Here is an 18627-nt window from a genome sequence, read left to right on the forward strand (position 1 = left end):
TATCGTATACCATTGTCGATATATTTTTGTTCCGAGACTTAATAAAGGATGTACCACAAAATTATGAGGAGCTTTCGAGTATCTATGGTTTGAGTTTTAACTTTCAATATTTTTCAAGTCACACTGAGATTTGCACCTTCAAGCTTATGGAATATTTCTGATAAAACTAGTCTAGGATCATCCTATAATAAAAAAATCCATTGAAAAGAAACTCACAGTTTAGTAGATGCTTACCTCAAAAATTCTACACTGATTTTACAGAATTTTACTGTTTCTCAGGGTTCGAAGACGGACTGATAATCTGACAGTAGAAAGAAGTTTTTATTGACGTACACCGCAGAAATATCAATTTTTTGACGTTATTTGAATCTGTTACTTGATTTGTTCTAGGTAATTTAGGTAATTTACAAGAGGAACTAATAGTAGATTACGTTGGATGCTGCGAAAGTAATTCATTGCACGAGGACACAATTTTGTGATACGAGCAAACTCACGAGTAAGTTGTTGAGCAAACAGTTACCGAAGCTTGTTGTTCAAAAACACGAATGTTCCGCGAATTTCGTATAAGGACTTGATCGAATTTTCTTTATTTATTTATTTCTGATTTCAATAGTTAAATTTTGCAGTGCTTATTCAATCACTCAATAACCATGTAACTATGAATGTTTAGGGAAAAAAAATACGAAAAGTTCATCAGCTCAAAAAAAAAACACCACATCCACCACATCAAAAATATAGCAATGGCTCACACTTCGCTAAAGGGATATTTTATTTGAAATCAAACTGGAAAAATTCAATACTGTCAGTCAGTTGTTGTTAGTTTTTTTTACGTCGCGTCGTTGTAGAATTTAGTTTCAATTTTTAGTGTCGTTAAAAACGTAACAAAAGATAAAATTGTGCTTTCGAATATTGATTTTAATTTCAGTTTGGATATTTATCGTAGTGAAACTTAGTGAAATTATTGAATTGGTCAAATGATTTTACTTCCTTGAAACGCTAGAAACATCACGAATGGTTTTTGTTGGTGTGTGTGTTCTGTGAAATAATTTTTTTTGGTTTTAATGTTGATTTCAAAAATAGCCGACTTTCCAATATTGATTCTAAAAAAAAAAACAAATTCATAAATGATACGCGAAGACTACGTGTATTGTGAATAATTTGAAGAAATAAATTAAATTCATTCTAGTCGAAAAAAATCATAAATAAATAGTTTTGTGGTAAAATTTTTGTTTTTCAATTTCCACTAACGAAACCCAACAATGACAAATTTTAGTTTTTCAGTAACAGTTCCATATTCTGAGTAATGTGATATCACCGACCATTCTCATATTTCGGTTTACTAGGTGCAAAACGAAAACAAAGCGAAAATTTTCATTACCTGAAAGAACTGTCAAAGTCAAAAGAACCCAAAATGTGTCCTAGTGTAATGGATCATTTTCGCAGGGGGTATACTGCCGTGTAATAGACAATTTTCGCAATAGTATTTTATCACATACGCGAGATGTTCGGATGTCAAAATTACTTAAATAGAAGAATACTTCCAAAATTACACTTGAGTTCTATGTTGTTGTCTCGTTTTCTATGTGAAAAATAGAGTACACACTTGTACTCGGCAAGCCTCGACTTTTTCGTGACATAGGTATAATATATGAAAATACGAATGAGAACGGTCAGCGTATGATTTTCTTCGCTGCCGAAAGGAACCTGGTTGTGAAAAGTACTTTCCATAAACATAAAAGCAGACACCTGGCTACCTGGAAGCATCCCAATGACAATTTGCCAGCAAATCAGATTGACCATCTACTGATTAGCGGGCGGCACCTCACCGACGTCATTGACGTCAAATCATGTTGGAAAGCAAATGTCGACTCTGATCATTATCTGGTTGTGTCAACGTTGAGAGCACATCTAGCCCGGTTTCATAATGGACGTAGTGAAACTGTGAGGCGTTTTGCGGTGGAGAAATTAAAGGATACACGGATAGCGGAGACGTTTGCTGATAACATTAGTACAAAGCTTCAACAATTACGACAAGCTCAGCCAGGCGACACTCCTCCCGAATGGCTATCGGTGAGTGATGTGATTAAGCAGGAAGCAATCGACACCTTAGGATATCAGAGGCCTAATGATTTTAAGACCTGGTTTGACGCAGAATGTGCTGATGTTACAGATCGTAAAAATGCTGCACGAATTGAGAAGGAATCGGCGAGAACTAGAGAACGGAAAACGGAAGCGGATCAGCGCTACAAAGATCTGAGGAGGGAGGAAAAGCGCTTGCACCGGCGCAAGAAAAAGGAACTTGAAGAAAGGACGCTTCTTCAGTTGGAAAGATTATGTAGTGCAAACGAATCACGGAAGTTCTACAAACGAATAAACAACCAAAGAAGAGGCTTCAATTCTCGAATGACTATCTGCAGATCAGTCGACGGCACTTTGCTTACAGCAAAACATGATGTCCTGGAACGATTCAAGGAAGACGGCAATGCTACCGATGATTCTTTTCTCAACGACGACGGTCGTATAGTGTCAGCACCAACATTGGAGGAAGTCTCAGCAGCAATCTCCTCACTCAAAAACAACAAAGCTTCAGGTCCGGATAATATACCAGCGGAACTGCTGAAAATGGGTGGTGAGGAATTGGCTAAGGTGATTTATGAATTAGTCGAGCGAATATGGAACAACGAATCGTTACCGGATCAGTGGTTAGAGGGTGCCATTTTACCTCTGCACAAGAAAGGTGACAGGATGATTTGCGAAAACTACCGTGGTATTGCTTTGCTTAACACGGCGTACAAAGTTTTTGCTCGAGTGCTATTCGTTAGACTAAATCCACGGGCTGAGGCAGTCATTGGAGATTATCAAGGCGGATTCAGACGAGATCGCTCAACAACTGACCAAATATTCAACCTTCGTCTGATTCTGCAAAAAGGCAGGGAATTTCAAGTCCGGACTTACCATCTTTTCATCGACTTCAAGCAAGCCTACGATAGGACCAAGCGTAGGGAATTGTATGTTGTGATGAAGGAGCTGGGCTTCGAAACAAAACTGATTCGTCTTGTGAAAGCGACATTGGAGGGCACCAGATGTCGTGTCAAGGTGCAAAATGACTTGTCTGACGCTTTTGCTGTAAGGGAAGGGCTGAAACAGGGCGACGCACTGTCTTGCCTGCTCTTCAATTTGGCTTTGGAAATCGCGATGAGACGTGCTGGTATCCAAACCAACAAAACACTGGTGAATGGATCAGTTCAAGTTCTGGGCTTTGCAGATGACTTGGATCTTGCCAGTCGTACACATACAGCAGCGGTAGACACTTTCACAAATCTGAAAATCCAAGCGGAGAGAATGGGTTTGATGATCAACGAATCGAAAACCAAGTACATGAAGGCCGAGCCCAATACGGTTGCCAATCAACAAGGGGACGTGATAAGCATTGGAGAGTACAGCCTCGAGGTAGTCGAAGAATTCATCTACCTTGGAGCGCTGATTCGTTCGGATGGCGATAATACACCTGAAATCCAAAGACGAATCATGGCGGCAAGCAGATGCTATTACGGTCTAATCAAACATTTACGCTCAAAGTTGATATCGAAGAAAACGAAGTGCCAAGTTTACAAAACGCTCATTCGTCCAGTTCTGATCTATGGATGCGAATCTTGGACGGTGAAGAGAAGTGATGAACAGTTGCTCCTAACGTTCGAGCGTAAGGTCCTTCGTACTATTTTCGGAGCGATGCGTGAAGGCGAAAGGTGGCGGCGACGATACAACTTTGAATTGAAACGTGATTTTGGCGAGCCGGATATTGTGGCAGTGGTGAAAGTCCAACGGTTGAGGTGGGCAGGACATGTAGCACGCATGGACAGGAACAGAGCCCCCTCAATGTTATTCCGAAATGATCCAGAAGGGCGAAGAGGAGTAGGACGCCCTAAAATGCGATGGATAGATGGCGTCGAATCAGATCTTCGGGCGCTGAGAATAAGAGGTTGGCAAAGTGCAGCGAATGACCGGGTACGCTGGAACCGGATTCTCGACCAGGCCAAGGCCCACAAGTGGCTGTAGCGCCGATAAAGTAAGTAAGGTATAATATATATTACTTCATTTTGTTTTATCATTTATTTTACTACATATAATTAAGACGATTCAAGTCGATTATTTATTTTCAGTAACGTTGTAACTGCAATAACTTTTACAAATAATAATAATAATAATATCGCATTTTTCAGAGAGGATACTGTGATGTTACTGCTTATTCTTTTACTTCCGTTGTTTAATCAAATTATTTCTTCTGAAATTGAAGCTTGAAGTTCATAATCATTATAATAATACAATAAATGAACAATTGGAAATATTTGATAGTTTCAACTTTCGTTGTCAACTTTACTCGGTATTTGAAGGAGACTTAAAGATATTGGTATAAAATACGAAGTAAACTCGATACATATACAACCACAGCCGGAAAGAGCAATTAAGCGGAATGCTGGAAAGCTGGGACTATTTTATGTTATAGATATTGGTAAATTAGTGGGACTTTGTTGACAAAAACTTTTTCAAATTGCCACTATGTTGCATTTCAGTGAAGAAATTGCAAAATTTTTGGAGCAAATATTATCATTTTCAGTCAAGCGTTTCTTTGCATATATATTATAATGAAATTAGTTACATTTGTAAGTACAAAGTTTTATTGAAGTAGGTTACTTCTTGTATCTAGTTTTAATTTTCGAGCTCAACACAGAACAGATAATGTTCTGTTCAATTCATTTGAGAAAAAAGAAATGCTTAGTTTTCAGCCATTATAACAACGTTAATATTTGCGCAACATTGTATCGTAAACTAGGTCCCACCTTTTGGGCGGGTCAGGTCGCTTGACACTTTTATAAATGTATTTTTGACGTATTCATAAAAACTTGTCACATTTAATACATAATAAATAATTTACTATATTATTATAACTCCACGCGAATGACAGTAAAATTTGACAAGAAATTTTTTCTTGGAAACCATCGAGCGAAATGTGGAATGATTTTTGATCACTTTTGAACTCTCAATTTTCTTATAAATTTTCAATTTTCAATATTTTCAATCAACCTCAAATCATAAATATAATATGACTCGTGAAACTTCATACTCGTTTGAGCTGTCTATTATTCTGCTTAATTGACTTTTTGTTACATCAGAGTATATGCGAAGTTTGTTTTGTGAGTTATCGTGCCCTCAACGATTTTTTGTTACCCACATTTAACGTTTTTCATAGCATTTCATACATTTTCAATCACAGTGAACCTTTTTGTTACCCACATTTTTCGGTATTTTCTGGTGTAAGACCCTGACTTTCAGTCAAGGGAATAAAATAAAGTTGATGCAAATACGCCTGAAGGTACGCGCGTGTACCGCCAAACATAAAATGCGCAAGATATAAATTAATTTTCCATAAACCTGAAAATATCTGAATGCTCGACTTTTCTAACTCTGTTTGTACAAAAACTAAATTTTCTACATAACTTCCGGCATTGTATTATATATTTCCTTCCATGACATGTGACTGTTTAAAATTTCTATACATAAATATTACAGAATCGATATGCAACATCGTTACTTCATTTAAATGCAATTTCTATATATGTGCAAGATATCGTCTTTTACAATGTGTTTGTAGCTGATTTCCAATAAGTTTTGAAAATTTATTTTCAATGGAAAATTCAATTTTCGAATTTTCTCTATAACACAAAATATGATGGGAATAACACTTTATCAAAATGATACCCAATTTGCGAAAGAAAAGTTTGATTATTTCACCATTATTGATTTCACAGCTTGTATTACATTTTGGCTATTGCGAAGGGTATTACAAGTTTCAGTGTTGAATGGATGTCGATCCAATTTATTGTTTAAAAAGTTTTCAAGTGTTTTATACAAAATCGTTTACTTCATTTGTTGACAATAAAGTTTTTACAGATTCATTTCATAAAATTGAGTCCCAGCCAGAAATCAACTCTATTATTTTTTTCATTGTTAAAAAAATTGATTTTTGTTCCTATGAACTCATTATTCTTCTTCTATACGTCGGTTCTTGTTTCTAAGAAGAAAATTATTAGCAACGAGTTCAATTTTCAATTTCTTTGAAATGTACTTTCACGATCTAGTAACATAATATCTACCTCAGTACCATTATGTACTATGTCTGTCGCTTCAATTTTATGTCTGTTACGTAGTTGTTTAAATTTAAAATCAAAATTTCTGAATAAAGCTTATTGATAGTGTACCATGTCCAGGTCCTATGTTCTACGGTTTCGCTATTTTTTCGTATTAAAGTTTACCAAGAATTATTTATATGTTTTCATTTATGAGCGGAAAAGTTTTCTTTCAATAAAGTTGATAAAAAATCGATAAAATTGATTAAACTATCACATCCAACCAACCAACCAAACTTTATAAAACATTGTGAAAAACTTTCAATTTAGCTTGTTTTATGAACGTATAGATAAAAGCATAAATTCGTAACTAAATAAATAAATCAATTTTTAGCAGTAACTTTATTACTTAACTCTTGTACGTTCGTATGCAATCCGGAATAAGACGAAACTTTCGTCCACATATCCGGACATAAATATTAAGCCGAAATTTAGCAAGTACGAAACTATTGTTTCATTTATAGACGTAAACCTGTTAATTGCATGACAATGTTCATTACCCTGTTGAAGTTCTGTCCTCATAGATTTAAAGACATTAACAAACCCAGAGTTTGATTTTATCAGTTTATATTAAACTGTAGTCATTCTGTCGGTCTGGAGAGGGATTACGGCGTCTGTTCTCTCTTTTTTTTAAAACGATTCCTTTATTATCATCCCTTGACTGACGTGTGTGGGATACGAACGTTCGCTATTCAATCAAAACTCTTTGATAGAGAACGATTCACTCTTTCACTGAAAGATGTCGCTGCAATACGTATGTTTTAAATTTTGTAAATTTTTCTCGCGACTACTTATACCACATAACAAAGTAAGTGAAAAGTGAGGACGGAGCTTTGAATATTTTCAATTTTACTTTATCTTAAATTTCGAAAAAGATCTAGCTCGAAAGCTATGTAAATCAAGTAAATAAAGCAAATTTTTTCGATTTTCTGATTGAATTCAGTTCAGAATACACCTAAGCAATGGTAATTTAAACGAGCCGTCAGAACAGTCGGAGCGTTTGCTGCGACTGAGCCCCATACGAACCCGTACATCTATTGCGTACGTGACCCTAGTTCGTCCGTCGCCCTACTCTTACCGCAAGCCTACTGCGCCCGTAAACGTCGGTAAAGTAAAATTTTTATGAAATGTGTACGTCTCAAAAATTGCGCATAGCGCAATTACGAAGCCCCGTACGACGTTCCTTTCAAATGTAACACAAATTTTTTCAACAATTAACCTATATTACCTATAAATAAACAGCTCAAAATAACTATTCATATCGTTATATAGCTCAATATAGCTGTATATATTTGTATATAGATATCCATATTTGGGATGATTGAAACACCCCACACACGTAACCAATCACTTCCCACAGATCAGCGACTTTGTAATTATCATTTTCACCGATTTATATCGTTTTTACAAAACTCCGACCGACTGCCAGTTTGTTAGGAGATGGAAAGTAGAACGGCTGTTTTACATTCGGCCCAAACACTTTGCCCTTACCGTCTGCTTCGAATTCCATCAATTACACACAGCATCGTAATCCTATAAGCCCCTTTGTACTTCGTACGAGGCTAAAAAGCCAATCTCAACAATTACACACAAAAAAAAACATAAAACCCACGGACTTGGGGTATATCGCTAACTCTTAAATTATTTGCAAAACCTTTTACAAGCTTTCATTTTGAATGTGTTTTAAACTATTAAATTATTACTTGCAATATACATCGCTTCTGCAACAAAGGTAAAGATAAATTCTTGATATTTCATCATTGGAAGTTTTACTGAAACTGAAACCTTTTTCTTTATTTACAACTGTGAGATGTACGATGGATGAAAACTGAAAATTGTAAGTATACAAATTGTTTATTGATGATTCCTTTTCCAATGCGAGTACTAGACAACCGTTGTGTTTTTGTTTGAATAAAATAGAAAATAAACTTGCGCTCAATGAACTGAACTTACGGATGTTTTTTGCCGATAGGAATGATAATGATTCTGCGGAAAGCGACACAAGAAGTACGAGCAGAAAAAGACATAATTAAGATGGGTCAGTAAAAGCTTATCGCTGCAGTACATATTTAGTATGAGGAGAGGACGTCTCATTGTATAAGTATATTGAATGTTTGTATACACTCCGTCACACCTAGATATGGCGACTGTGAAATGGACAATGTTTCAGGTAAAATAAAGCCCAAATAAATAATTCAACATGTCCCACATAATCACTGGAGCCGGAGCCGTTGGAACTTTTCGAAGTCCCATGTCGCATAAAATTTAATCAAATTATAAACGAAAACAACTCGAAATATGTGTTGGACACAGGAAATATAATGAAATATTGCTGTATGTTAATATACTAAAAAAGTGCACCAGGTGCTTTGCTCCTCCTAATGCATAAACAGCAAAAATAAATCTGGGACAAAGTTTAACTATAATTTGATTTCTCCAAGAGAAAAACAAAACTGTGAAAGTGAATAGGTGTATGGGAGAACTGTGTTGGAAAAGTTATAAGTAGGTCAATCTTTTACATGAACGACAAAAACAAAATACAACTCCATCCGATTAAGTTTTCTGAACTTCGATTATTGTTATTAATCTGACTAATCCCATACAGCTACTGAGCTACTGAAGAAAATCGGCTAGCTCGATGGAAATTATAGAGCTAATATTTTCTCTGAGTTAGCAATTTAGTTTGTCATAAATGTTTTATTATACTTTGCCTTCATGCTTTTTACGAAAATCATTTGATTCATAAGAATTGAAGGGAAACAAATGGAATTCACCTGCTATCGACAGCGACGACAAAAATAAGCAATGAGGTCTGGTTAGCATTATCTTATATAAGAATGTGTATGTTAAACCCAATAAAGTACTAGATGTACTAGATAGTACTAGACGGCTACACTCATACATCGTTTGAGCTTCAAAACGTTTGGAAAATTGTGATTTTAAAAATAGAAGTTTGTATCCCGAGCTGAACGATAGGGTTATAATCATCCGAGTGGATAAACAAATTTTCTTTCAGAAGCCTGAGCACCTGAGGTATTTTATTTAACAAAGAAAGAGCAAAAATTGACGGAATGAACTAATGTCATAATTATTTCAATGCGCTGGCATTGATTAAAAAAAACGTTAGGACCTCTAGGACTACAAAAAACAATGGCCCATCACAGGGTCGGGTATGAAACATTTTTGAGCTAAAATCAAAATGCATCAAAATGCAAAAGGTCCTTCGGGAATCACCCTAATTGGCAGTATGGGCTTGGCCAGTTCGGCACTGATTTGATGAGTAGATTAAAACTCGACTTAATTTTTGTCGTGAAAACTAGAAACCAGGGCAGAAATAATGTATTGTTTTCACTCGGGATTATTGCTGTTTTTCTAAGAAATGAAAACAAATTATTAAAGTTTTATCGACATAAATGGATCATGGAAACTGTTTTTTTTTATTATAAATTAGTAATTTATACACAACAACCCATAAAGTGTATTTACATAGTATATCGACACCACCGCAAGCAAGAGTCTGCCTCAGCCATTGAAAATATTTTGCAACTTTTATAACTTTCAATAATAAGGTTTTGTGTCTAGCAGTTAGAAAGTTGAACATTAAATATAACACTTGTATGATGTATAGTAGCAGTTACCGACATTTATATCGTTACATTCAAAATATAGAAAAATTGGTTGTCAACCCAAAAGAAAATGAGAAAACTGGAATAAATTGCTTATTTCCACAAAATAATACCAGAAAAGAAGCAGTAAAAAAAATACGAAGAAATAAATGAAAAATGGAGTATATCTCGTCTCCCGTCCCCGTTAAGATTAAATGTCAACCAAAAATATATTTTAATGTGTTTTGACAGAATGATAATAACGGGAATATTATTCATTTTTTTCGATCATAACTTATGCAAGTAATTTCTAGCTTTTATTTTATGTTTTTCCCATTTCTTTTTTTTTTGGAATTTGTATTAAAATATTGATAAATTGCCTTGTTTTTCCGTTCGGAATTATAATATCAATGCAAATAATTCAATAACTTTTCGTCGACGTATGATGGGTATGATAAAACGTAATCCAATCGCAAAAAGAAAAGGAAGAAAAAAATCGCTCAAAGAGTAGTAACGTTACCACATTTTTATGTTAAATTGTCTTTTTCTGAATCCTAAATCAATTCATGCGAATGAAATATTGAAATAAATGAGTCCCGTGTGGGTATGGAATCAAAGCTGAAGTGTACCTCATAAGAAATTTGTGTAAAATTATTACGAACGTATTTCATTCTTACGATTGGAACATAATTTTACGGAAGAATACACTAGAAAATATGTTTCAAGAACGCCGTCGTTGGTTAGAATGCGACTGCCGTGCGCATTGTTTCATTGAAGCGACAGTTTTAATGGGAATAATAATCCGGGGTAATCCTGTTTGAAAAAACTTTGTAGCAGATGTTGGTTCTATAAAGTTTATTGGTTACATAAAGCTTTCAAGTTTGAGCTGTGCCAGCAGTAATTACATCCTTCTGCTTCTTTTTTCAGGTTCATTATCCATTGCAGTCATAAATTCAGAATAAATTTGTCAATTTCCCAATTATAACCACCTCTCGTCAAAAAACTAGTCATTCATTTATGCGTTTCATGTAGATATTGTTCATATTCCGGAATATCATGCTGATAGTCAAGTAATTCAGTGTGAACAAATATAACGTCTACCATATATCGTACGAATGATAAAAGAGCAAACATATTAAATTACCGAATTCAATCACAGAAAATTAACCAATGATGATGAAAACCGATATGCCTCCAAGTCTTCCATTAGAAAAAAATCTGAGGAAAATGCGGGAAAATGTTTTACGTTTTTTTTCCTTCGCTTTCAGAGCGGAAAACCTTATTTGCCCGTGCCCATGTAAATCAATTTTTTTTTGCTCGTAATAGGAGTATTCCCTTAAACCCAAATAATTTATAACCAAACAAAGTTACAGAACTTCCTATTCCATCCACTTCCATCTACTTAAGTGATATTATGTTGTGTATTTTGACGACACACACGCTATACATACGTACTCGTTCGAACCGCATATTTTTCTGCGAACAAAAATCGAAAAGACGGTGAGACACTGGTAACAGGAACAGTCATCCAGATATGTAAAATATCGAACGGTGAAACGGAATGTGAGCAAAATTTGGAGCGGCTCTGTGGCGGTGTATGAGTGCTTGCAGATATTTCGATACATTTCCTACATGGCAAATTTATCGAAATCACATTCGTTGTAAGTGTTCACCATCCCTTTGTAGAACGAGTTCTGAATAGTGAGCCTTTCAACTCTTAAATATCTAATAGATTGCTGAGAGCGGTTCGAATGAACTTAACGTACTTACCGACAATTGACAATTGTGTCAGTTCTTTGTCTCACGGAGTACTTTTTGTTGAGTGGAAACCATACTTAATTAGGTGCTTACCCATACATACAAATATTTAACATTTATAGTCATAAAAAGGATGACATTGAACGATCACTGGAAACGGTCAAGAATTGATGTTAATCGCTTTTTTTGAAATTTACCCCGCCTTCCTCACAAAGCTTTTTAAAAATCGATTGTCAAGTTACGTCAGTCCCGTCAGTCAAAATAAACAGGCGCCATCGATTGACTTCATTGACTTACAAAAAATTCGAGTGTCATCAAGCCGATCAAACTACATAACTTCAACAAAAAAAATTCGGTTCCGAGTAGTAGAAGAAAAAAACATTGAAAAATGACGACGCAAAGAAAAAACCGAACAAAGCAAATTAAAACCGAAATTGCCGATCCAGATGTGGAAATATGTGATTTAACCGATAACAACAATCAAAAATGGACAGTGTTAGAGGAGCAACAATTGGTCGATTCAGTCAGTAGTCAGTTCATAGGTGCCAAGTACAAATTATACAGAGATAGCATCCATGACATCAACTGGAATTCGGTCAACATTGAGCACCGATCGGAAAATGCGTCCAAAGCCCATTTAACGGAAATGATCAAAAAAGTGAAGAAATATCGAACATTGAACGAAATTCTGATGGACTACGCAAACACACATTTACATCCGGGCGAAATAATTCCACAACCTGTGAAAGCAGAGACAACTGAAAATGTTAGAAAAAAAACCAAACCTGAAAATCAAATCCATCAGCCACACCGACCAGTTTCAGTGGAGACAACTACAAATGCCGTCAACAAAAAACGCAAACAGGAACTTACTCAAAACAACCGGACACCACGAGCTACTGAAGTAGAGTCAACCGAAAAAATTGTGAAGAAAATGAAAGGTGAAAATCAAATACATCAACGAACAGCCTCGAGCTCGACAACCGAAATTGTTAGCAAAAAAGTCAAACCTAAAAATCATGAAAAATCAACTAAGAAAAGCAGACCATTTTTTGGTGGCTTCGTTGTTACTGAAGACTAGATTGTGCTTTTTTTAATTTAATTTAATTTATTCGCTGAGAGTATGACAATGTTAAAACAGATTTTAACAGATTTTTCTATTTGTTGCAAATATACAGAGATATTGAAATGTAAAGAAAAACCGGAAAACTTTATTGCTTTATGTCATCCGACTATAATTTTAATCAATAGGCGACGATGTACACCCTTAAGGAGTCCTGGCTTTTCTTAGATTCATGCATCAGAAGCGAAGAGGACATCTGTAACGTTATTGTCGGTCGTAAAGGTCACACATTGGAGGATAGAATATCTTTAAAAATGTCATCGACCTCCAAATTTCGAATGGATACGCAGGATTTGTGTTTGATATATGATGAATTCCATAACCTCCTGTCCCGTGATGAAAGAAATTTCGTTAATTGAAGTGGATGGACATCTGTGGGACTTTTGTTAGAGCAGAGTCCATGGAACTTTATCGAAGATACACTGGGCTCAGAATAATTAGAAATTTATATGGGAATGGAAGCTCTTATTTTTTTAAGTCATACACATTCCACACGTTTCACATGTTAGTATAATTCGATCGAAAATTAGATTTACTGCTTACAAACACGCGCGTAGAGTGAGACAACTAGTGTAATGTCTCAGAGCTTTCATATATTTCGTTTAAATGATTTTCATCTCGCGTTTGCCTTCGATTCCTGGTCTGGAAAAACCACTTACCCAATATAAATGCCCATCTAATTATCGACGAGTTCCTCTTTCTCATGCAAAATCATCCTTCCAGTGCAGTCGATTCGGAAAACAATAAAGTCAACAAAATCAAGAACCAATTGACTGGTGAATGGGGTGGTGTACTCGATGTAGCTCGCAGCTATAAATCGAAGTGAGTGAAATGGGTTGCAGTCGGTGACGAGGACTACGGCGAAGAATCATCCCGCGAACATGCCGCTTTCGAACCACGTCATTTGGGTGGCCGTGCTATTATCGTAAAATCGTTTGCTCGCATCCACGAAACAAATTTGAAGAAACAATGAATGTTACAGTTGACGTTCGCCAATCCAGCTGACACACGCTATACATAAATCAGAAAATTTTTGCATTTCACCGTTCTTCACCGAGATGTTCACACATTCATGAACGACTCTGGGTTGTAGTATATATATTGGGAATGTTTTATATCTGAATCATCATAAAAGAGTGTTTTTATTGCTTCATTACTTTATAAAAGAAAAGTCGAATAATTTATGGATTCAACAGATCCTTTTCGTTTTCACTCATGACTGCCTCATCACGAATTTCTGAAACCGATTTGCATTTAATACGTTCAGTGCCGTACGTACTGGTACTTTTTCGTTAGATTAACCATTAAATGGAACGTGCTGCCTTAATCAATAGCAGTTCGTTCGATTGTTGCCCTATGCTCTCCGAATCGAAATCTTTGAGGCAAATATAATACCAACTGTTTCAGCAAATTATATAAAATTGTATCCAAATGTGGGTGGGTTGGGTTATTATACGCTCGGATAAAATATGTGATAAGCTTTGGATGTTGTTCAGCAATGAAATTCGTCCTATTTTCGATACAAAATTTAAATGAAAGTAAATCTATCAGTCTAGCTCCTATAAATATTTATTGCAGTCAGACACAGCTTTCGCCCTCACATTCATTTAGATTTTCTACTGGTCTCAATTGATTGGAAACTCACCATAATACCACTCACTATAATACAATAAGAACTAGAAATATTTCTGAAATAATCATCAAATCTTACAGAAGTATCCGGAACCATCAATATGATGTTAATTGAATGAGAAATCATTATTCCATCCACAGACTATACACCACCTACGTATCATGTAACAATGCGAAAAATATACATCCATTGCATGATACATCCAACACAATAGAGCATTGTGGCTGGATAATAATTAGGAAATATTAATCATGGTACCTTTATTTGCAATTCAAAGGATCTATAAATCGTACACTGGAAATCCTTTTAATTGGTTTTTGTTTGCGCTAATATTCCTCTACCATGGCCACATTATTTCAGCACAATGAAGAACAAAATAGGAAAAACATTGATAAACGAAAATCAGTTTACGTTATCTTGATGGAACCGCGCAAATAAAAGAACATTTTCGTATTTATCACTAAAGCCATTAAATTCAATTGAGGTCATTATAGAAAATGTGTAGCACGAAAAAGGATTTAACGTATAGGTTACTAAATAAAACGTGAATATAAATAGCGGACCCATGATGTTACGCACATTTACTTTAATATAAAAATGGGCAAATAAAATCCAAAATATTTTCTTTTTTTTATTGATAACTTTAGTGAAAATAGCAAAGGAATACAGACAATTTTATGGACCACACACTTTTACCGATTTTACGCATGGCTTTTGTTTTACGATCATGTCGTTCTCAATTCGAAGCCACATCATGTTTGGCTCCTAACCATAAGAATTTCGGGAACTTTTTTTATGGTTCATTTAGCGTTTTATTTTAAGCTCTTAAATGAATGAAAGTTGGTTCCGTTTAGTGTTTTGCTCGTTTTTAAAATCGAAAGCAATAAAATTTCGTCAGGAATTTCTTGTAGCATATGATTTGCTCGTATAATTCGTGAATCAAATGGGTTTGTGGAATTGGATGGAGGAAGTTAAGAGCAAAGATATGCTGGGCTTAGACACACAAAACGTGACAGTGATTTATGCAAAATTCGATAAGCAACAAATAGCATACAGTACAAGCGTATTACTCGGAATATTTGGTTATTTAATATTTCTTAAAAACTTTCTAAAAATTACAAAATTTTAAATTCTGGTGATTTTTTACAGGCTAGTGATGACTCATGACTGAATTCTATTAAGAAAAATGATTTTGTTTCGCGTAGGACGTCACTGCTCTTAAAGGTATTACACACCTAGAATAGGAAAAATAATTTGTAAAAGTGGTAGCGAATTACGCTTACTTTGACTCTCCGTTTTTCTTTATGAACGTTTATCGAACATGCTCGAAGGTTTCGATAAAATGAAGCATGCAAAACGCGCTTCCCGTCCCTCATTCAAAAAATTTACTTCAAACACAACATACCTGATGAGCGCCCCAAAATTGGCCCCAAATTACTTTCAGTGTGTTTGCGTCGATGCCCATGAGATAGTTTGCTTCGTGAAAATGTTTTAACGCCAAGTTCCACTGTTCAAAAAAGAACTTAATGAATGGCACTGCCGTTACACATGTTTAAGTTATACTTAAATACGAATGAAATCTTCAGTGAGTGGGATCCGCTCCACTTTTTTATTTCACGCTTGGCTTGCTCTTCGGCTAGCTTAGCATTTTTTTCCATCTGCTGTTGCCCGATAAAAGTAGTGCAAACCGATCGTACTAGTAAATAATAGTTATTTACGTATCGATTGAGTAGGCCGAAAGAGTTACGTATTAAGTTTTGTATGCTTGCTAAGAGGACCGAAAGTAAAGAAATGTCAATTCAAGGGGCGAAAGCGAAAGCTTTCGCCCCGCGAATTGACAGCTTTACTTTCGGTCCTCTTAGTAAGCATACAAAATAAACTTACACGTTTTGCTCAGTACGTTGACAGACAGAACTTTTGAAATGATTTTTTTTTACAGTTGGTAACAATGGTGTACACATACGTATACGTCTTTGAGTTTGAGTATAGAACAACAGTTCACGAATAACTAGATATAGATCATCTAGATCAATGACATAATAGTGTAAACATTTTGTTTAGTTCGTTCTGCCTAGGAGGCTGGAAGGCCACCTTTCAGGCTTTCACTTTTTCTTTTTCGGACGTAACGAACGGAGCTTGACGGAGTTTTTCAACGAGATTAAGTCTGAGTTTGTGCGGTGGTATGTGTTTTGTTTTTGTTGTTTGAGTGGTGTTATTGTGTGAATTTTTACTTTCGATTTTTACGTTTTTACTCTTATTTTGGTGCTACATTTTTTTGGGAATGTTTCAGAGTAGCTTTTTTTGACGCCCGATTTTCCATCAGCAGATGGCAATTACTTATGTAAACTTTCTAACGCTACAGTTCAATTGAAAGATTTACTGCTGTCTTGTGTAAGAGACTAGCGGAAACAACTGAAGATAGTCAGTCCACTCTGGCTTTTGGACCGCCGCTAGTTCTCGAGGTCGAAACAGCCTTCTTTTTCTCAATTCATTCACTTGACGTGAGTCCAGGGTAAGGGAAGAGTGTTTAAACTCTGTTTGTTTCTAATTTATTTTATTTTATTTTGTTTTTAGCTTCATTTAGATAGGCATTTCAGCTGTGTGATGAAGAAGGGGAACGCCAGCTCGCTGTGATTCACTTCAGGTTATACTCTCCATTGAGTATATAGACGTAAAGGACGGGTTAGGCTTAGTCCAACCTTTGAAAAATCACTAACGCAATGACATAATAGTGTAATAGACAGGAATTACGTAGACGAAATCGTGAAGCAAAAGTAAACTCAGTGTAATATACATTTGATACACATTCAAATTAATTTTGACAATTTCATTAAATTGTTGCTGACTTTTCGAAATGAACTTTTACCACTTTAAAGGAAAATTCTACTATCAATTACACATAAACTGTTCACTACCTAATTACACACATTTTCTAACCAATTTTCTTAAATATTTTTTAATTTTGACGATGCGATGTTAACACGTTTATTATAAACTATATATGCGTGACTACTGAACGTGAAAGTTTGTAAATTCAGCCAACTGATTGAATTCTCCGATCGTCGAAATTTCTAATAAAAAATTTTTCGATCGAAAAGGAAAAAATCACAAAATTAGTTCAATATTGGGGACAATGAGAGATTGTTTATATGAAATATAAATTTCAGTTCGATAAATATTTAATTGAACACAAAAGAAATCCTTTAAACCAATTTCGATGAAAAAGTGAAAATGCAAATTTTCTTCGCGCCTACATTTCAAAATAAGTACGAAAATACGTAAGTACCATAAATTTAAGGTACTCACACACACAATTGAATATTTCGTATTGGTTTTTGCTTCACCTCTTGAACAAAATATTTACATAGAAGGCCTATCTATCCCACTATTATATCATTGATCTAGATCGATCAAGTCCTTTATAGGAGAATGGAGTTTAGAAACTAAGGGTAAAATCTAATACAATTTAGTACTGTTCTTCATAAAAAAACTGCTGTCACTGAATTATTTTTTCATGAACAAACTTCACTGCTGTGACATTCCATGGGAATGAATCAATGTGAAGTTGTTACACAAAAAATAGTCCAGTGAGATTGAAGTACTATAAAAAAATGTGGCGCCAAACGACTAGGCGAATATTATAGATGTAAAATTGTACATATAAACAGAGGATAGTAACTTGAAACTTCCTATATTTCTATATTAAATCTGAGGTAAGAGTTGTGTCAGAGATGGGAAATTACCGGTAATTTATTTATTGTCGGTAATATTACGGTAATATTACGTAACATTGGGTAATAATACCGAAATCTTAAATTACCAATATTACCGATGTTTCGGTAATACTACGTAATTTACCAATACAAAATTGTAACAATTCGATATTTTACTATCAGACTCATGCGAAAGTTGAATATTATTCAGCAATATGTCCTTTGCGAAAATTATCCTTTATACGGTGGACAATTTTCTGTTCATTTTTCGTGAATTTTACGTGAAACTCAACTTTCGCATGTGTCACACGGTAAACCAGTACCTTCGATACTGCTACATAATTGATTGCTTATGAAACAACTTTGTGATACTCGGAAACTCACTCGTGTGTTTTTGAGCAACTTGTTTGATTGACTCTACATTTGTCAAAAAGACAGTAACCGGAGCTTGTTGCTGGAAAACACCTTTATCACATAAAAGAATTACTTTCTCAGCATGGAATGTAAACGACTATTACATGCGTCACTTTGAGCTTTCCTCAGTATAGTATAGTTTTACTGAACAAGACAATAGGTAAAAATGAATGAAATACATTAGCAGCATGGAGAC

General features: G+C 35.1%; 1 protein-coding gene across 2 annotated transcripts; it reads left to right on the forward strand.

Annotated features, from left to right (window-relative positions):
- Nucleotides 1-884: 884 nt before the first annotated feature.
- Nucleotides 885-12747, forward strand: LOC119071303. 2 transcript variants are annotated; one of them, XM_037176182.1, is made up of 2 exons: nucleotides 885-896; nucleotides 11921-12747. In XM_037176182.1, the coding sequence occupies exon 2, from the start codon at nucleotides 11937-11939 to the stop codon at nucleotides 12627-12629; it is 693 nt and encodes a 230-aa protein (XP_037032077.1). In that variant the 5' UTR covers nucleotides 885-896; nucleotides 11921-11936; the 3' UTR covers nucleotides 12630-12747. The 2 variants fall into 2 exon arrangements, with proteins under 2 accessions (XP_037032077.1, XP_037032076.1); XM_037176181.1 differs by lacking the exon at nucleotides 885-896 and adding an exon at nucleotides 11807-11866 and having other exon boundaries at nucleotides 11915-12747.
- The last annotated feature ends 5880 nt before the right edge of the window (nucleotides 12748-18627 follow it).

The sequence above is a fragment of the Bradysia coprophila genome (assembly GCF_014529535.1).
Source record: "Bradysia coprophila strain Holo2 chromosome IV unlocalized genomic scaffold, BU_Bcop_v1 contig_144, whole genome shotgun sequence".
NCBI lineage: Eukaryota > Metazoa > Arthropoda > Insecta > Diptera > Sciaridae > Bradysia > Bradysia coprophila.

Bases quoted from the DNA above. Each gene is read 5' to 3' on its own strand.
- LOC119071303 (XM_037176182.1), top strand. From the start codon at position 11,937: ATGACGACGCAAAGAAAAAACCGAACAAAGCAAATTAAAACCGAAATT.